This window comes from Pteronotus mesoamericanus, unplaced genomic scaffold, assembly GCF_021234165.1.
Source record: "Pteronotus mesoamericanus isolate MK-2021 breed Mesoamerican mustached bat unplaced genomic scaffold, CSHL_Meso_final scaffold_85, whole genome shotgun sequence".
Classification (NCBI taxonomy): Eukaryota; Metazoa; Chordata; class Mammalia; order Chiroptera; family Mormoopidae; genus Pteronotus; species Pteronotus mesoamericanus.
Window position 1 is genome coordinate 22,871,206 of NW_026555329.1, and position 21,423 is coordinate 22,892,628.

Sequence of the window (21,423 nt, forward strand, 5' to 3'; positions counted from 1 at the left end):
TGACCTCAAGTTCTGTAGAACAAGGAAAGGTCCTCCGATTTAACCACTTGATAACCGCCAATCTCCAGAATCACAGACCATTAGGTCACTCCACTCAGGAGGCAAATCTGGCACTCTGATTCCCTTTAGTGCTTTTTCGTGGACTGTTGAAACAGTAAACTTACAGGACCACTCTTAAAAATGGGAAAAAAGGGTCTTGATGCTTCTGAAATAATAAATCCAGTTTCCAATTCCTTTCCAATTGCTCTTCTATACAGCTTTAAATGAGGTTGTGTCTTTTTTAATTAGCATACATTTAAAAATATTTTTCAAAATGTTGTACCTTAAAGCATGGAGGAAAATGAGGATAGAAACAAAAACTTGTAAAAATACATCTTTTAATAACATCAAGAAATACAGTGCAATTTTATCGAGGTTTTACATTGCAGCTTCCAACAAACATATTATCTATTACAGTGAATATTTACAAGTCAAATAAACTTAGGGTTCTTTCCTCCCATGACAGGACAAACCAAATCTGGTACATCATACCACATTTAAGGTTTCTTTTCAAGCTGGCTTCTATAAAAGGCCCTTAACGTTAATAGTTCGTGACAACAAAAAAAGATCCCCCATCACAATGACATCCTGATGAGTATTCAAAAGTTACAAAACAGAGTTGTGAATGCTTGCTTTCCTCTGATGGCTTTAAAGAATAGCTACTGATAGGAAATAAGAAACACTAAAGACAAAAAGGGAAACAGCTGTTTGTGCTGTCTAGTTAATCTATAATAAATACTGACTTAAGGCTACAGATTATGAGAAGAATCCAAAAGATTCTTGTAGGAAAAGGTCAACATTTATATTTATGATCCCATGGGCTGAAAACTCTCTGATGTATTAATAGTTAAGTCTACTTTTCTTCAACATTGTTTATACAAAGAACAGAGGGAGGGTGGAATTCTTGACACTTCTGGACAAAGTTAGTGAGACAGGGGACTGAAATGAATTAGCAAAGAGGGAAATAAATATTAATCTCAAAATTCTACCTGCCACTGTCTTGGAATGATCAAGATTTGGCTCAATCTGAGAAGAGTTAAAAGGAACAGAACTGAAGAACATCAGGAGCTGTAACTAAAAACCCATAGTTCATGCATGCTTTCTCTGGATGACATTTAGAAATTAGAGACCTGGATTTACTTGCTATATACATAAACTAGTACTGGAATTAGGGGGTGGGGGCGGAAAAGTACCACTTACGTCCACAAAGTACCATAATCATACTCAGATTTGCAAAGAGGCATAAGAATCTGTTTACCATGCAACTAGCCATTTGTGGAATGCTAAAACAGCCCAGTAATGGGTAATGGCTACTAGAACAAAATCCTTACACGCACAGTACTGAGGTGTAGCAAATGATACCAATTAAGTAAGCAGCTCAAATTCACAAGGGCTTTACCCAAAATCCCTGAATTTCTAAGCATTAATCTCAGTGTCAACATGACTTCATCTAAACGTTAGCCCAAAGAGATTTTAAATACTCCTCCCTCGTCAATACATCAACACAATTTCAGAGGTGAAAAATAAACATTTAATTTCTCTACCACTTTTTCCTATTCTTGTGAATCTTATATAATGTTATAACAGTGTCTAGGCTAAGGTAAGTCCTCTAAAGGACCCAATAAATTGGATTTCTAGGTTCCAGAACATTGCTGGCATTGTTCAATAAACTTGTCTACCAGAAAGCTATGTCTCTGGTTAAAATATATTCCTGGATCAGTAACTGAGGAGTTAAGACCAGCTGCCAATGAAGTCAAACTGTTCCCTCATTGTCAGGTAATAGCTTGGCCTTCTCCATTAAAATTTCTTAGTGAGTGGGACATGGTCTCATACTTTTCATGCATCCTCTACAGCACCTACTAAAGGGTTGGGCATAGATACGTGCTCAAGGAAACATTCAGTGATGGGGGCAGGAACTGAGTCAAGAGGGAATGTGGTCATGGTGAAGCCATACCTTATTTCACCCATCACTCAAAAGGCACTCAAGAGAGAGAACCTCTGATGTTTGTCACTGAAGAACAGGTGCTTGTCCCCTGCCACTGTCTAAAAGGAAACAAACCGCTTCAGTCTCTTTTTCTCTTAGTCACTAAGAGGTTATGCATGGGCTTAAGTACCACTTGGTGGATGGTATCTGTAAAAAAAAATGTTTCTCTGCCTCAGAGGAAGCACCAATCCATCTCATGGCACATATTAACTCCAAGAACACAATTTATAAAATTAACTCTTAAAATTGTTAAATGTCATCCCTACCAATGGATATTTATAATGTTAGGCTTATTTTCTCTACTATCATTTAAAATGTATTTTATTTTTAAACACTGGCATGAGGTAGAAGATAAGGGACTCAAAAGAAAGTAATCTTCAAAATATCAAACTCTATCCAATACAGTTAGCCCCAAGAGAGAACTAAGGAAAGTCACAGCCTTAAGCTGGTAGTCTAGTTTGACTACTGTAAAGGTATCAATTACCCTTACTTGAAAAGAAATTTATTATATCTGAAATTGCCCCCCCTTTTTTCTTTACTGGTTTAAGATATTATAGAAAAAGGACAATACACGTTCTGAAATATTCATAAAGATCATCTACAACAGCTTCTCTTAGACATCATTTTTTACACTATTATGTTGCTCTAAATCATCTCAATTGAGACACGGGTCCTTTCCATGTGAATTACTGATCAGGTATCAATATGGAGGTTAAAAGTCCTCCTAGCATAAGAAGATAAAAGGAATGATTCACATTTAAAATAATGTATCTTCCATAAACTAGCAGCACTTCATTCTACCAGGACATACAAATTTGGCTTCATAGACTGCTCAGAAACAAAGGAAAATGTGTAACTGTCTGAAACAGCTCCTTGAACAAGAGAAATGTGACGCTAAAAGTTTTAACAACTATTTCTCCATTAAGTGGTGTGTGAAACTACTGGAATGTCAATTTCAATGGCAGAGAGGCGGGAGCGTGCTGAATAGGGCTGTGAGTAAGTGTGCATACTAGGAGGATGGGAGTACAGTGGTTGCCAGAATGGAGAAGGCAAAGATTTGCACGCACAATACCAAATAAACAGTAGAAGGGAGGTCATAAACAGGCCCCCAGCACTAGCAATTGTGACATACACTGCGTAGTCAAACGTAAAAACTGGCTCAAACTTCCTGTTCAGATGAATGTTGTAAAAGAAGACCCAGATGGATGGGGAGAGGCTCACAGTACCTGCCAGGAAAAACAGCAACCCGGCCACCAGGTGGCAGCCTGCACTATTGACCAGACACTTGGCCAGTTTGATGTTGGGCACCGAGGACCTGAAAGCCGTGTTACACATTCCAATCAGGCAGAGCAGCAGGGCACCCATTGCGATCAGGATGCTGAGGGGTAGAGCAAACTGGAGAACACGCAGGTCCAGCTGGTCAACTGATGAGTACCAAGTAGTGTCGTACATCAAACAGTCACTGCTCCCGTCATATCGCGCGCACTTGACCCACAGGCCTGTGTAAACAGTCAGGTTCTTTTCATTTTTGTTGAATGTGATCAGTCGTAATTTTCTCCAATTGGGAAGCAGAGTCCCCGCAAAGAGGCCGGCTACCGAGGCGATTCCACACAGGAAGGAGAGGACGGTGGCTGCATGGACATCCCGACAGCCCATGGCAGGCAGGCTGGTGCAGCACTGGCAGACTAGGGGGGGACACACAAGAGGACAGATCAGGAGGGGGCTGTAAGAGAGCTGACTGGCAACATAACTAAGGATGCCACTAAGAAGAGGAAAGTCTGTCCTTATAGCCTCTATATGTACAATAGAAATGTTTATAAATACATGTGTGTGAGGCCTCAGAGTACAGGTACACACACATTTGCTCACTTACCACCGACTGGGTCATGTAGCAACTCAAGTCTTTAGCCACGAGTGTTTTTCTTCACAGTGAATCAGAGGGACAATGAAAATAATTTCAAATTCTTTTAACATCACATCCAAAATTCTTTTGGTTGTCGATAATCATTTAACATGCATATTTTAAGTACTTTCATGTGTCAGGCATTCAAATACATAGTGAGGGCATTCAACAACCATCAACTACAAACACCACAAATTCAGCCTCAAATGCTCATGCAAATGTAAAATGAGACTAGCACACAGCAGAAGTGAAGGCGGCTCTAAAGACAAAGGTGCAGGAAAAGGAGCACTCAGGGCAGCAGAGCGGTTGGGGGCAAATGCTGGGGCAGATGCTGGGGCAGACTGCTTGGGTTCTAATGCCCACCTCCTCACTCACTAGCCCAGCAAGCTGAGCTACAAACTTTTATGTGCCTCATTTTTCTCATCTATAAAATGTGAAATGTAACAGTGCCTACCTCACAGAATTATTGTAAGTATTTAATAAGTTAATATAATATCAAGTGCTTAAAACATGTCTGATGTATTGTAAGCACAAGGCAAATGTTAGTTAATTACTTCTCAGTGACCAGCTCAATGCTTGGCATACTGGAACAGTTCGGAAAAGATTTGTTGAATAAATGGTAAAGAAGAGAAAGCAAACATCTCATTCTTTTATACTAGGCACACTGAATAATTACAAAATGTAAATTAATTCCTCTCCAATGAGCTTGCCAAAAAAAAAGACAAGAAATAGGTCCCTGAAACCATTCTGCTCAGCTACTTCCTGGCTGCTTCAAGATGACTTGGGTGCTTCGCAAATTACTATATTACTGGTTATTGGTTATTATATGAGTATACTACTACTGGCTATTATACTATTACTGCTCATGTAAGATGAACGCTAAAATTTCTGAAGTAATGATAACCTATTTCTATTAATGTATTATAAGGAAAAGAAGTAGCCAGGCCTTTCTCTCATCCCAAATTAAAAGGCTGTGTTCTTTTTCTGTATATGACAAAATATAACCTGTACCTTATTCAGTTTTAATTCAAAGTTTGAAATTCATTCTCTAAGTACCATTTTTTTCTCCGCCTTCTATCAAGCCCCTACAAGGCAAAAGAACATACTACTATAATAAGGTAGCATATTTACTTCTTTTAGTAAGATAACGATGAAGCAGCAAGGTTGAGAATATTCTTACTTCTGGATATAGTACAGGCTTACAGAATCCATCATCTTTTGCAGGGTCAAATATTGGCTAGTGAAGATGATGGAGTATTATTCCCAAGAGTTCAGGGGTCAGAAAGAAAAACATGACCAAAATGCTATGAACCTGGGTTAGGACTTGACCAAATGTGTTCAAATGAGAAGATCAATGTTCTTTGGAAAATAATGTATTTGCACATTTAATCTAATCATATAAACCAGAAATAACCTTAGTAGCAGAAAATATAGGTATTTGTACACACGAACTATATACACACATATAAAAGTATACAACATAAAATCAGAGTTGAAGCATAAGTGACCATATTTAAAGTCCTCAATTTAAGCACGATTAGTTCTAAGTTCCTTCATTAATATTAGTTTATTAGTTGTTTATTATGCTGCCTTCTGTCAATGTTACCAGAAGTAGCAAGTTTTAGAAAATCTTACGGATAAAAACAAGGAATTATAGCTATTATTATTATTATTATTATTTTGTGCAAACTGGGGGAAAAAATTGTCTCACTTCAATTTAGCAACCAATCACCTTGGTCCAGCAGTGGAAACTCGAGAGCAGGTTTGAGAATATTTATACTAGAAAATGTGACTAATGAAACTGAGGGTCCTTATGACTTTGATTAAATTTAGATTTAAATTCTACCGCTAGAGGTCATATCTCTATCTCCCCCCAACCATATATATACACATACATATATCCATACCCCTCAGAGACCTAGCCTTTTCCCCAGCAACCCCCAAGGAAGCAGAAAACAGTACCGTGGACCTGACCAATGATCACAGCACCCATACCTCCAGCAGACTAAAGATAACATCTTGAGCTAAGTTATGTTTCAGCTCCTGAACCCTAAGGTGGAATGACCCTATGGCTACTTTCCCATGAACCAGATAAAGGGACATCAGGACAAACCTCAGAACTGTCCTCAAGACTTCAAGAAATTATTTATTACCCTTCCCTCACTTCTAACCAATCAGCTCCCTGCATGACCCCAAACCTCCTAACCCACTGGTGTCTTGTGATTTTGCCCTTCTAATCTGTAACCTACATGCCACTGGGGAGTTTGAGCTTCTGAGCATCAGCTTCCCGTTTTCCTGGGTGGCGCCATTCATAATAAAATCCACAAATATTTCTCCACTGCAATTCCTGGTGTCTAGTGTTTGGGTCTGCTAGCACCGGGTGGACAAACTCTTTTCTGTTCAATAACACTAACAGTGTCAAGCTCCAGAATTTGGCTTCCTGTTGGCTTTTGCTCATGCACCTGTCTCCCCCATACACTGTAAGCAACTTGTAGTCATTCAAGGAATATTTGACCAGATCGGGCGCATTCAGGGTAGTATGGCCGTAGACATCGAAGAATATTTGAATAAATGAGTACTAGGCTCTGTTCCAAGAACACGGTACTCACTAAGTCTATCAATAATGTAGAAATGAACAAGGGAGTACCATTGCTGAGCAATCATTCATTCAACAGGGGTCTCCCAAGTATTCAGCACTGCGTTAGGTCCTAGAGGAACACTGAGGCCACCAAGATCTGGACCCTGCCCCGATATGTTAACAGTCAGACTGAGGGAAAGAATATGCCATTTTATAAGAACTCAGAATACTGCTAGTGATTCAGTTGGATGATTACTACATATCAAGCAATTATCGTTCGGTACTAAGCAAGTGAATCAATAATGTACTCGTTTATAAAAATGTATCATCCAAGATTAAAGAAAGACAATGATGATTTGATTAAAGTTGTGAAGGTGTAAAAAAAAAAAAGATGCTTCTGTTTCTTGCAAAACTTCAGAACTCCTTTAGGTGACCTATTCAGAGTCCAAAGCCAATCACCACTGTTTCTTGCTTTCAGAGGTGGGGTTCAGATACAGGGAGTAGCAATGTAATTGAGATTTCTCCAACCAATCTGCCCTGTACCACTGGTTCCAACAATGCAAATGGAATGAGAAAAAAGATCAGGATTAACAACTTTACTATTAATAAATAAATTCCTGTACTTCTTAGCCTATAGACTATCAAAAGATGCTAATGAACACAGGTGGGTTAACATTTATTTCAGTATAAAGTGTGTTCAAATTTATCCTGCATCAGATCAATACAAGTGATATACCAGTCCCCTGAAACTGCTTTTGCTGAAGCATTCTTAGCTAAGATCACAGAGATGGCCTAAAAGGCCTATTACAAAGCCAAAAAGAATGCAGCACTCTTTAGAAAGGAAATACTGTTGACTTCAATTCTTTAGCTGAATTTCAATCTCAGTGCTGGAATTAATGTTCTTGCTCTTGGTACCTTTCTTTGGCTGCTTTATTTTTTATGTTATTCTTAGCTCCATATACGCATGATTTGATAAGTCCTATATCCCACTAGAGGGATTAGTAACACTTTATAGGGATAGCTGGGGGAAGGAATATGTTAAGTGATTTAAAACTGAAAGATATTGCCCACTCTCGTTAAGGTCTGTTTGTACTGAGTGTAAAAAGACCTCTACTCTTGCGCTACACACCAACTTATTTTGAATCATGAAAAATTTTTTTCAAATGCAAATCTGATCATTCCAGTACATTTCTTACTATTCAGTGACTTCTTATTTCCCTCAGAATAAAGTTTTTAAAGTTTCAAATCCCACCATTTGGTTCCCACCGAATTCCCAATCTCCTTACATGTTGCTCTCCCACCTTACTCATGGTGGTCTATATAGTTAAGCTGCTTTTCTTTTCACTTCTCAAATTTTCCAATTCTCTAAATAAAGATGTTACTTACTTTTAGAGAAAGGAAAAGGGAAGGAGAGAAACATCGATAGGTTGCCTCTCTCACACCCTCAACTGGGGACCTGGCTTGCAACCCAGGCACGTGCCCTGACCGGGAATTGAACCTACAACCCAGATCACAGGCTGGCGTTCAATCCACAGAGCCACATCAGCTAGGGCTAATTTTCCACTTTTTAATTTTGAGAAGGTCTTTTCCTCATGCTATTCTTCTTCCTAAAACTTTCTTAATCCCATCCTATTCTTTGCTTAGCTAACACATATTCATCTTTTTGGTTTCCAGTTTCCTGGCCCTAACCCTGCTGTTCCCTCCCTTCTCTTTAATCTTCCCCATGCCCCTAGTTAAATGCTCTGGTAGCACTTTGTACTTTTTCTTTGGTAGCAGCAATTGTGCTTATTAATTCTTTGTTCATTATTTATCTTTCCCACCAGACTGTAAATTCCAGGAGGACAAAGAGCCTTCTGTTTTATTCACTGTGTCCAACACTGGCGCATAAAAGGCACTCAATTATTGATAAATGAACAAACAAACAAATGAAAGGTCCATATGATATAGTCACAAGGCAGAGAGAAAGTAATAAATTTGCTCTATTACCAACAGTCTGATTCATTCATACTGTTTTCTGAAGCCACCAAGCTTCTTATAAACTGTGCCCCTGCTTGCCACTCTTTATTGGCAAAGTCTTTCCTATTTTTTTTTAAAACAAAAGTTCATTTTCTTTCCCTAGAAACTTCCCAGGAAAAATGAAGCCATTCCCAGGTATTTATAAACAAACTGTGTTTCTAGAAATGTCTAAGTTTGGCAATGCTGATTAAGTTCCACAGTGGTTAGGGAGTCAATCAATTATGACTGTGTTGTTTATGTTTTCAACTTAGTAAGTATGTTATGCTTTGTATATATCCCCCTCTTCATTATGAGTGGGTAATATATCAAATTAATGTTTGCTTATCAAAACTAAATAACTTATTATACTTGTATTTATATTTTCTTTTTAAAATAGCAATGGAGGAAAAAAATAAACATCTTTTTGCCTATGAAAAACCTTATTAAAAAACAAACATCTTTTTGCCTTTGGAAAACATGTAAAGCTAAGAACACACTTTAACAGATCTCATGAACACTAGCTGGGAGACAGCTTGAACTGGGATATATATATACCTATTATTTCCATCTGAGAGCAGCCTGGCATTGTAGCCCAGGGGGCCAAAGACCAAACTGGACAAGACATCTATGTCCTCTGAATCTCAAATACTCATCTGTAAAACGTCCCCAAGGTATAATTGTAAGCCATGAATAGTAAAGCCCTTCGTAAAACAGAATATGGTTAGAAATTTAAGTTTGTAATGATTATTAGTACCATTTCTTACTTTTTTTAGCCAGAAACACGCTTTTCTTCTGAACTATCAGAAACGACCACAGGTGATTATAGCCATTTAACAAAGAAAAAGAGCATTCTGTTCGGACTAGTTACTGACCAAAGCAAATAAGGACTGTTTCAAAACATCCACTTCATATCAGTTATTTGACTATCTATCTGTTCCACAGTGGTGTCAGAGACATAAATGGATAAAATTTGATACACAATAAAAAATTATCAAAGATATCATTTTAAATAAAAATATTTCAAAAGGATATCTGTTCTGTGGTTCTGAATCGAGTTCAAAAAAGAACAGAGCAGAAGAGTGGCTAAGAGCTTTAGAAATTCACAGATCTATTACTACATATACTCTCAGGGACAATTCTGAGGAACAGCTATATGAGAACACCTGTAACAGCGGTTACGTTAATTCTTGATAACAGTTATAGTCCCTTTCACCTGCAATTTGGGTTTTCTTAAAAACTTGTAAGTCAATCACTGCACTCACAAGGGAGGTCTGTCCTATAACTCAATTTGCTGAACAAGAGAAAAATATGTCATCTGATATATGGTAGTAAAAAGAAGAGAAATATAATTGAAGGATGTACTTACTCTTTGAGGTACTTGATATTTATACAACAACTTTGATCAACTTAGAATAGCTGAACATCTGAACAAGGAATAGAAATGATCTGGGCCTAAGAAAACAGGAAAAATGCCCCAAATTAGTACAATACTTCTTTAAAGCTTTATTTGGATTCACATGGGATAAAAATAATTAGCAATCATATAAAACCAATGAAATGCTATATCAAAAAAAGGTAGCTAGGAAATTTATTTTTTAAGGCAGTTTATCCCTGTGGCCAAGAGTATTCAATTAAAAAATATATATAAATATATACACACACACACACACAATACACACAAACATTGTCATGCTTTATAGAAGAGAAGGCCCAGAAGACAATACCCCAAAATATGGTATGCTGGCATATTGTACATTTCAAGCTGAAGGGATTTGAGAAACAGCATAAGGAAGAAGGGCTTTCTGACCTTACCCAGAAGCAGATCATTAAACCCTCATGTGTGGGCTACCCTTCCTGCACCAGAACGTTGGGAGGAATCTGAATGAACAGACCTTCCTGTTTCCCCCAGTTTACTACACGTTGCTCCTACGTTTGATAGTATCACATTTTCCCAAGACTTTCCACTTTTCATCAAAACCAGCATAAAAATGCTCAAGTTTAATCACTTTTTTGGTCTTCACTTCTGTATGAAGGCTCCCATGTCAAATAGCACACATTAAATAATGCTGTATGCTTTTTAAAAAAAATAAATAAATTAAAAGGCAGTTTATTATTAAATTCACATTATATGTAACATAAAGAAGAAAAATTAACTCTATGAGAAGTAGAGAAAAAAGGATTAAAATATCACTTCATTGTCTTGGCAATAAATTATCAACATTTGATGAATTTTCAAATCATTTTTATAACTATAGTGAAAGAATAAAGGGGGCTGAGGAAACACTCTGCATTTAGTTGTCTGGAAAGTAAAAAAAAAATTTTCTTTTATACCTTTTAGTGAATACCGCAAAACTAGGCAAAGCTGATCTTCGTTTTGCATGCTAAAATTTGCAACTAGAATTTTTTTTGAGCTTACAATTCCACCAATGGCTCAACCTGCTTTTTAAATGTTTTCATACATCTTTTTTAAGCATCAGCAACTTCCTCTTCAAATACTATTTATCTCAATAGGTAGGATGAGGATGAAAACTTGTAAACGCCGGGACATTTCCTGGATCAAGGTGTTCATCACTAACCCTATTATGATCATTACACAGAATGTTGTCCGACGCAGTCTGCACCTAAGAGACTGCAATCAAATTACATTAATGTTCTAAATGTATGTTTCTTGAGTTGGTATCAAGCATAAGCGCTCATTCTAAAATTAGGTGAAATCACTTTACAATTAAAAACACACCCTAGGATCCCCGAGCAATTATTTTAAGTGCGGTCACCAAGGAAAGCAAACCAAGCTTCCAGAGCCAGCCGCACGCCCCTACCCCTCTCTCCCTCCCTCCGAGCTGAGTCCTTAGCAGCACCGGAGCTGGCAGAAAGACGAGGGGGGGGGGGTCTCTCCCTCAGTTAGAGCCAATGGAGAGACCGCCACTGTGACTGCCGAACGCTCTCAGAACAAGCCCTTGCCTGCAACAGTGAGTGGGTTTGAACAGCGGGCAGGTCATCATTACACAACCACCAGCAGCTGATGATTCTGAAATAGCAACTTGCAGTTGCTCCGAGCACACCCAGCCAGCCATGCCGCAAGCCCAGGGCTGCTCCCGCAAGACACTCCGACATTTCCATACATTTTGTGTACAAAATAAATTTTTAAAGCTTTATCAAATACCTCTCCTCGCTTAATTTTCATGCTCACCGATGTGGTCAGCATTCTTCGATGTCCCTGATTCCCTTCGAGTTACCTGTTTTACACAATATCCTCAACTATTTCTGCAAAAGACCCAGGAATCGGAACATTCTCCACCACACCTACCTGCTTCTCACATCCAAGGCATTTTACTTGCCCACAGCGAGGAGCCTCTCAAAGAATCTCCCTCTCAGTTTCCCAGGAAGTGCGTTCTTCGCGAATGGTCCCGGAGGCTTCTGGGAGCCGACTCAGGTTCTCCCGAAGTCTAAGCGGAAATCCCTGGGTAACTAGGAGACTACAATTCCCAGAAATCACTGGGCCGCCGGTCCCGGCAACATCCTGCGGTCACCTGCCCCGCCTTTCTTCCAATTCCTCTTCTTCCTCTTGCACCTTCAGTTCCGTCCAAGTCTGAGTTACAGGTCTTTAAAAAAAAAAAAAAAATTCCAACAGAAAAAGACTAAAAATAGTTTTGAATTGGATATTCCCAACTAAATGTGATTTGTCTATAAAGTTGGTTAGCAAAAAATCCTTAAATATGTTTTCCTCTTCAAATGATTTTACCAAGGCACGAAGTGGTAAAGAGGTCAAACTCTATAATTTATTTTGAAAATGTTCAGAGGTACAGAGAATTTGAACAGTACAACAAACAGCCATAGACTTACCTTCTATGTTCAACAATTATCAACATTTGCCACATTTATCTCACCTCCATTTATTGTAATTACTAGAGAGTAGTAGGCATCATGACATTTCAGCATCCTTTAAATTTTTAAAAACACATATTTAACTGCCTAAGTTTATATGGGGCTCTGCTATTGTACATATTAGTTGGGTGGCCATAGGCAATTTCCTTTTCTCTGAGTTTATCTGTAAAATGAGAATAAGATTACCGGCATCATAGGGTTGTCTTGAAAATTAAGAGACTTGCCCTGGCCCCACAGGTTATTCTGCTGGAGCACCGTCCTGTACACCGAAGAAAAGTTTGTGGTTGGACTCCTGGTCAGGGCACATACTTAAGTTGCAGGTTTGATCCCCATCAGGGCATGTGCATGAGGCAACCCATCAATCTCTCTCTCTCTCTCTCTCTCTCTCTCTCTCTCTCTCTCTCTCTCAATAAAAGGAATGAAAAAATGTCTTTGGGTGAGGATAAAATTAAATAAAAGGCTGAAGTGTCACGATGCCTACTACTTTCAAAGAATCACACACGCACAGAAATGGAGATAAAGTAATGTGGCAAATGTTATGAGACTCTTTAAGGCATGAGGCAAAACAAATTCACTGCAATATACCATCATCAAACTTCTACAAAGATTCCCATTTCATTACTACATAAGTTTCTTATTGTTGCTGCAAAAAATTACCACAAATTCAGTGGCTTAAAATACCATAAATTTATTACCTTACACTTCTGGGATAGGTCTCACCAGGCTAAAATCAAGGTGTCCACAGGGCTGCATTTTTTCCAGAGGCTCCAGGGGAGAATCAATTTCCTTACCTTTTCCAGTTTCCTGAGGATTCCTGTATTCCTTGGCTTGTGGCCCCTTCCATCTTCAATCCCTGCTATAGCTGTTTGAGTCTTTCAACATGTAAGTCCCATCACTCTGATGTTCTTCTGCCTCCCTCTTTAATCTTTTAAGAATCTTTCTGATTACATTTGACCCATCCAAACCACCCAGAATTATTTCTTTATTTTTATAGTCATCTGACTAGCAACCTTAATCCCTCCTACCCATGTGCAAAACATAGTCACAAATTCTAGAGATGAGGATGAGGAAGTCTTAGGGGACCATTATTCTGCCTTCCACAGTTTGCAACCTCTTTCTAATTGAATCCACAGGCCTCTTTTTGGTCCTAATTCTATTCCACCCACCCTGCCCTCCACCCCCGTTACTGTCCACATTGCACAATTCTAAATGCCTCTTTTTTTACCCTAAACTCTTCTTTCTTGGAGGTGAAAACATCAATATTTTCACTTCTCTTTGAGTGTTTCTGATTATTTCCCTATCTGTTGCGTTCACTTCTTTCTCTCCATTCCCCAGTTATCAAAAGTCTCTTTCCTGGGCCCCATCAATAAAAAACTTCCTCAGAGGGCAATCTGTTTTCTGTCTTCCCAAATTCACATCTCTGGCCAAGACTTTCCATAACTTTAATACTTACCAGCTCATATGGTGCACTCCTATTACTTCAACTTCAGCATTTTCCAAATATAAATTAATCATAGTACACTTATGTCTTCCATTATCTCCTATTTTGTCAATGGCTTCTTATGTTCTTCTTCATTTATTGTCTTCTTTCTTATCTTCTTTGATATTTTCTTCATACATTTTCACTCAAATTAGGAATCACATTCTCTACTTCATTTGAAATATGCACTTGCCACTTATTCACTGCTTTACTTGTTCGCTGTCTGTATGTCTGATACTGTGAAAGGCCAAAACTCAAAATGCCAGAGCTTGGATTAAGGAAAAATGTATTGATCAAGAAAGTGCCTCTCTCTCTCCCCGGCAACGGCCTGCCTGCTGCTCCGACCCCTGCTGCTCCGACCCCCTGCTGCTGCTTCGATTATGCGAAGTCCTTTGACCAGGGCCCTGGCTCCTCATTTCAGCTGGGTTTATGCCAAAAATGTAAAATTTGGTGCAGATGCCCAAGCGTTAATGCCTCAAGGTGTAGACCCTTTAGCCAATGCTGTGGCCGTTACTATGGGGCCAAAGGGAAGAACAGCGATTACCAAACAGAGCTGGGGAAGTCCCAAAATAGCAAAAGGTGGTGTGACCATTGCAAAGTCCATTGACTTAAAAGATAAATACAAAAATATTGGTGCTAAACTTGCATGGACTTACTTAAGATGTCGCCAATAATACAAAGGAATAAGCCAGTGATGGCACCACCATTGCTACTGTACTGGCACGCGCTATTGCCAAGGAGGGCTTTCAAGGTGCTAATCCAGTGGAAATCAGGAGAGGTGTGACGGTAGCTGTTGATGCTATAACTTCTGAACTTAAGAAGCAGTTCAAACCTGAAGAAATTGCTCAGGTTGCTACAATTTCTGCTAATGGAGACAAGGAAATTGGCAACATAATTTCTGACACAATGAAAAAGTTTGAAAGAAAAGGCATCATCACAGCAAAGGAAAGAAAAACACTGAATGATGAATTAGCAATTATTGAAGGCATGAAGTTTGACTGAGGTTATATTTCTCCATACTTTATTAATATAGCACAAGGTCAGAAATGTGAATTCCAAGATGCCGATGTTCTATTGAGTGAAAAGAAAATTTCTTGTGTTCAGTCCATTGTACCTGCTTTTGAAATTGCCAGTTGTCACCATAAGCCCTTGGTCCTAATTGCTGAAGATGTTGATGGAGAAGCTCTCAGTACACTTGTTCTGAATGGGCTAAAAGTTGCTCTTCAGGTTGTAGCAGTTGAAGCTCCAGGTTCTGGTGACAATAGAAAGAACCACCTTAAAGACATGGCTACTGCTACTGGTGGTGTAGTGTTGGAGAAGAAGGATTGACTCTAAGTCTTGAAGATGTTCAGGCTCATGACTTAGGAGAGGGCATTGCTGGAGAGGGCATTGTGACAAAAGATGGGGCCGTGCTCTTGAAAGGAAAAGGTAACAAGGCTCAAATTGAAAAATGTATTCAAGAAATCATTGAGCAGTTAGATACCACAACTAGTCAATATGAAAAGGAAAAACTCCCAGATGGAGTAGCTGTGCTGGAGGATGATGGGACAAGAGATGTCAAAGTGAATGAAAAGAAGGACAGAGCAACAGATGCCCTCGATGCTACACAAGCTGCTGTTGAGAGGGCACTGCTCTGGGAGGGGGCTGTGTCCTGCTTCGGTGCCTTCCAGCCTTGGACTCACTAACTCCAGCTAAGGAAGATCAGAAAATGGGTATAAAAATTATTTTAAAAGCACTCAAAATTCCTGCAAAGACCATTGCTACGAATATAGGTGTTGAGAACTATTGATAGTTGAGAAAATTATGCAAAGTTCTTCAGAAGTTGATTATGACACTATTCTTGGAGATTGTGTGAATATGGTGGAAAAAGGAATCATTGATCCAACTAAGGCTGTAAGAGCTGCTGGAGTGGTCTCTCTGTTACCAACAGCAGCAGCTGTAGTCACAGAAATTCCTAAAGAAGAGAAAAGTCCTGGAATGGGAGGGGGTGTGGGAGGTGGCGTGTTCTAACCCTGGAACAGTGCTTTCCCATATTAGTGAGGACTGTGAGAGGAAGCTCAAGGCAGTGCTCCTCACCTATAACTTCAGAGAAGTCAGCTGAAGGAGAGGACGGAAGAAAAGGCTGGCTGATGTTTAAGGAAATCACGATAACCATCAGTTACTTGTTTCCGTTGACAACATACAGTGGTTTACCACTGTCATTGTCCATGGTTACAGATAACTTATTTTGTATTTTTGAGTAAAAATACATTGGTACATTCCTGATAATTAAGTGCAATAGCCATGTACCAATGTACTCCTTTCAACTTAAATCACTGAGGTATTTTTTACTACTATTCTGTGAAAATCAGGATTTTAGTGCTTGCCATCACCTGATGAGAAGTTAAGCAGCCTTTCTGTAGGGAGTAAGAATAATTGTGTACAAAGTAGAGAAATATCCAATTATGTGATCTTTGTGTAATAAAAATTTGTTTACAGTTAAAAAAAAAAAGAAGAAGAAGAAGATACCAGCTGAAAAGATGGGAGTGCCAGCAGTTTCTCAAATTCATCTTTTAAAAAGTAGAGTTTAGGCTTCTGTTAAACCAATTGAAGAGAAAATAGGAGGGGTTGTTTTTGTAAAAACTCAAGCCCCAAGCAGAATTCCTCTAATGATTAGCATGACTAAAGCAGGAGCTATTGGCCTGACGGTCTTGGGAACTAGGCAGGCTGGAGTAAAATGGAGTAAGATGGATTAAGAGACCCAGCATTTCACCATTACAAATACAAAAAATTGATCTCTTCACATTAAAACACATGCAACAATTTCCTTACATATATATTTATGTGAGTCCAAAAATAATAATGTTGTACTTGGGACCTTGCTTTCCCCAGGCCACAATATCTTGAGCTCTCTCTTTCCAACCTGGGCCTCGCATAATGGCCCCCTGCCGAGAAGGGTGGTGAGAAGGGCCATCAAGGAGGCAGTGACCAGAGGGTACACCACTGACATCCACAAGTAGATCCATGGAGTGGGCTTCAAGAAACGCTCCCCTCAGGCACTCACAGAGATCCGGAAACTTGCCGTGAAGGAGGTGGGAACTCCAGATGTGCTCATTTACACCAGGCTCAACACAAAGCCGTCTTGGCCAAAAGAATAAGGAATGTTCCGAACCATATCTTGGTACGGTTGTCCAGAAAACATAATGAGGATGAAGATTCACCAAACAAGCTCTATACATTGGTCACCTGTGTACCTGTCACTACTTTCAAAAATCTATAAACAGTTAATGTGGATGAAAACTGTTTATTGTTGAATAAAGTTATAAAACTGCAAAAAAAAAATAGGTAATATTTATTATGTACGTAGATAACTTTGCATATTACGTACCAAGCATTTTTTCATGGATTACCTAATATAATCGCAATAACCCCATATTAATTACAAAGAAATTGAGATCCAGAGTGGTAAAATAATTTGCCTGTGGTCAAGAAGTAGTAAGTGGCAGATCTTCCTAAAAGGCTGTGCCACCATTTAGAACTGCGCAGACCCGAAGGTCTCCTTTATTTTGGACGTCTGCACGCGATACACTACTTATCCTAAATGCTCGTAGATGCTACTCCTGAACTTGGAATGGCCAGTGTCAATGTAAGAGATGTCCAAACCTACAGAGAATTTTTATGAGTTTATTTAAGCCAAACTGATGACAATTACCAGGAAGCAAAATCTCAATGGATTGAGAAAACACTCTGGAAATTGGCAGTTTTACCATTTATTTTATACATCAGAATCAAAGAAGAAGACATAGAGGGTTACAAAAAATCCACTGGTGATAGATTAGGGAGCTGGGAGAAAGAAAAGCAAGGAAATCTCTGAGATTGGATAAAAAGGAAAAGGAATAAACACATACTTCTTTTACATTGGTGGGTTCACAATTAAGTATTACAGCACATGTGTGGGAGAGCAAGATAACAACAATTCCGGTTCTGGTGGGGAATTGTGTCCTGAGGGGTCTGGAAAAAAGGGATTACTCTGTTTCTCCAAAGTTGCAGAAAGACAATAGACAGGCTCAGTTAAGGTGAAGAGTGACCTTTGTCAAGGAAGCTACAGGCCTAGGATGTGACGGCCCGCCACGACTCACTTTTATGTAGGAAGTTTTAATTTTAGACCATCCTATGGTTGCTTTAGGTCTCTGAGTTGATAAGGCCTGCCATGCAGGCTTCCCTTAAGCCTGTCAGGTTTAGGATGTGGCCTCTTTTTTGTCGACAGTCATATTTCACCATAGTATTTCCAAGTCTGTAACTGAAATTCAACAATACAGATTAATTAAAAAAGAAAACCTCCCCATAAACTAATTTTTAGAGAAGGCTGTTAAATAAAAAATACTACATAACACCATCCATTGACTGGGAAGTTGGGAAGTATAGTGGGCAATGTAGAGAGAGATAAGTAAGGAAGTGCTGTGGGTTAAATGTGTCTCTCAAAAATTCAGGTTGAAGTCCTAACTCCCTCAATAACATACCTTAGGATGTAACCACATTTGGAAAAAGGGTCTTTTCAGAGGTAGTCACGTTTTTAAAAAGGTCATTAAGGTGAGCCTTAACCCATAACTGGTTTCCTTATAAAAAGGGGAAATGTGGAGATGACACACACAGGGAAAACGTCGACATCTGAGGATAAAGGCAGAAACTGGGGTGATGCTTCTAAAAGCCAAGGAACTCCAAAGACTGCCGGCAAGCGGCTGGAAGCCAGGTGAGTGGTGTGGAGAAGATTCTCCCTCCAGCCCTGAGAAGCACTGAACACTGTTAGCACCTTAATCTCTGATTTCTAGCTTCCAGAACTTCGAGACAAGGAATTTCTGCGGATTAAGTCATTAGTTTATGTTACTTATGATAACCTCAACAAACTAATACAAGAAATAAATGTTAAGTGGAGTTAGTCAGACAAAGACAAATACTGCATGATGTCACTTACGTGTGGAATCTAAAATACAAAAAAAACAAGCTCATAGACACAGAGAACAGATTGGCGGTTGCCAGAGATGGGGAAATAAGTGAAAAGGTAAAAAATTACCAACTCAGTTATAAAATAAGTAAGTCCTGGGATGTACTGTACAGCATGGTGACTATGGTTAATAATGCTGTATTGCATATTTGAAAGTTTGCTGAGATGTTCAAAGTCCTCATCACAAGAAAAAAAATTTTTTGAAACTGAGCCAGGCGTTAACTAGACTTATTGTGGTGATGATTTCACCTGAAATGTACAAAGAGTGAATCACTTTGTACACTTGTAACTAATATAATGTTAAATGCAATTATACCTCGTTTTTAAAAACTGTAAGGAATTTGTGGTTTACTATAAAATAGGTAGAATAACAGCACATTTCCAATCTTCTTTAATAAACTTACTAGTGAAGAGGGGAGAGAAGGCAATTGTACGAAAGAATTACCTTACGTAGGATAATTGAAGTCTTTTTCCTGCAATTGCATTCAGGTGTTTTAAATCATTGGCTTTTTTTTCTCTTTTAAGTATGTGAGAAGTTTTATTTTTTTAAACTACCTATGCTGTATTTTACATCCCTATAACTATTCTGTAACTACCAATTTGTACTTCTTAATACCGTCACCTCTTCACTCATCCCTCCAAATCCCCTCCCCTCAGTCAACTATCAGTCTGTTGTCTGTATCTGGGATTCGGTTTCTGTTTTGCTTGGTCCTTTATATTGTTCTTCAGATTCCACATGTAAGTGAAATATTATGTATTTGTCTTTCTCTTAATGACTTATTTCACTGAGCATAGTTTCCCTCTAGGTCCATCTGCGCTGTAAGTAAATCTTTTTTTTTTACAAGCCTATTACCCCCTCCTCCCACCGCTGCTATTTTTAATCCAGTTTTTAAAGAGAAACCTTTATGTTAAACTTTTGACGCATGTGTCACAAATTTGACATTATGACATTAATGGTTCTTCAAAGCAGGTGACTATTTTTGGTTCGTATTTGTATAGGAAAGACCACGTGTGCTCATTGTACTGTTTTTACAATTTCTCTTGACCCCGAGGTAGTACCAGATCATGGAAAGATTTGGTTTTAAAATGAAGGCTGTCATTATATATTACTCTTATTTCCTTTCCATTAGGATTTTGTTGACCAGGGGCTTTTATTTACTCCCTTATTTAATCATGTTTCAAATTCATCTAAAGCCATAAGCTTTTATTCAATGTTTGCTCTTGATTTAAAATCTTTTCAATCTCCCTCAATTTGTACCAAATAACAAACAAAACCGAAGATATATTTTAGCTTTATAATCATATTCTTTTTCTTAATATAAAAAATTACACCATAGTCTTCTTAAAGCCTTTTATATAGAAATAATACCAATAATAATGCTTGATAACAAATGAGAAAATTAAGGCACTGGTCAGGCTACATTGGCAATTTAAGATATATTGAAATATGTGCCATGAACAAAAAAGCTTTTGTTCTTCACTTTCAACTTTCAATGCACTCAGATTTCACAAAATAAAAAAACAAAAACTACCTTGCCATATATTGCTCCAAAATTAGTTATAATACAAACGGCATATCCTCTTCTTCATATTCCAAGTATTTCAAAGGACATTACTCCTGTAATAGCAATGCTTCACATAGCTTGATATCTGGGCATCCCGAAGGACTTCATTTCTAGTACGAACACATTAATAATATATACAAAGGTGATTACTTCCTGTGACCTTTCAAGGACCCAACTATTAAGCAACTGTCATATAATGAGAAAGAGAAAAACAATTAAAATTAGAACTGCGTATAACTCAAGGTTGGTTACAATCAGAAGGGCAGCTGAAATCGTGCCTGGGTTTTTCACCCCCGTGATAGCCACCTGGAGCAATGACCGTGCCTGTTACTCCCTGAGCTGTCCACTGCAAAATACTGAACCGCTCCCACATACATACCTCTCTTGCTTTTTCCTCTACTTTTCTCATTTCTTTACCTGTTTGATTTTGCTTTTCCTTCAGCTGGCTTGGGACACCCATCTACTCTCCAAGCTCCAATCACAAAATAGAAAACAAAATGCTTCTATGAAATACCTCTAAGGACAATGAAAAAAGATGTTTTTTTTTCCTTATTGTTTAACTTCACAGCAAAAAGTATAGCATGCTGTCTGTCAACATTTGTCAGTTTTGAGTATCTGGCTTGATTTTCATGGTAAAAACTTTTGAGGGCAAAAGCTGTTTTTTCAATTATAAAATATTTTAGACTTTCAAAAAAGGTTTTTAAAAAACCCAAAATGCTCACATACCCACCAGCCAATTTCAAGTTAATATATGACAAGGAGGGAATAGAGTGTAGTGTTTGAAAGAGATAATATATGTGAAATATTCAGCACAGTGCCAGGCATGAAAACACTACCACGTTAGATACTATGATTATCAGCACAAACCATGCACTCAAACAAATTTTGGGGATGTTTCATTTATCAGTTCCAGAGACAGATTTAATCTAAATTTGAGACACTCTTAAGCATTTAAAAATATCCACTAAATTCACAATTTGGTCTTCAAAATAATGCCATATTTTTTAAATAAG

The 21,423-nt window shown here is 38.4% G+C and overlaps 1 protein-coding gene and 1 pseudogene across 2 annotated transcripts; one reads left to right on the top strand and one right to left on the bottom strand.

The window, feature by feature from the left end:
• Positions 1 to 415: 415 nt before the first annotated feature.
• On the bottom strand, positions 416 to 11,924 carry CLDN12 (claudin 12). Of its 2 annotated transcripts, none has more exons than XM_054564553.1 (3): positions 11,807 to 11,924; positions 9,866 to 9,951; positions 416 to 3,708 (listed from the first exon to the last, which is right to left on the bottom strand). In XM_054564553.1, the coding sequence occupies exon 3, from the start codon at positions 3,677 to 3,679 to the stop codon at positions 2,945 to 2,947; it is 735 nt and encodes a 244-aa protein (XP_054420528.1). In that variant the 5' UTR covers positions 3,680 to 3,708; positions 9,866 to 9,951; positions 11,807 to 11,924; the 3' UTR covers positions 416 to 2,944. The 2 variants fall into 2 exon arrangements, 1 of the variants encoding a protein (XP_054420528.1); XR_008528342.1 differs by lacking the exon at positions 416 to 3,708 and adding an exon at positions 6,267 to 7,049.
• A 2,233-nt stretch (positions 11,925 to 14,157) lies between these two features.
• LOC129063146 (60 kDa heat shock protein, mitochondrial-like) lies at positions 14,158 to 15,874 on the top strand (annotated as a pseudogene).
• The last annotated feature ends 5,549 nt before the right edge of the window (positions 15,875 to 21,423 follow it).

Excerpts from the sequence above, each read along its gene's own strand:
- CLDN12 (XM_054564553.1), bottom strand. The coding sequence starts at position 3,679 with ATGGGCTGTCGGGATGTCCATGCAGCCACCGTCCTCTCCTTCCTGTGT.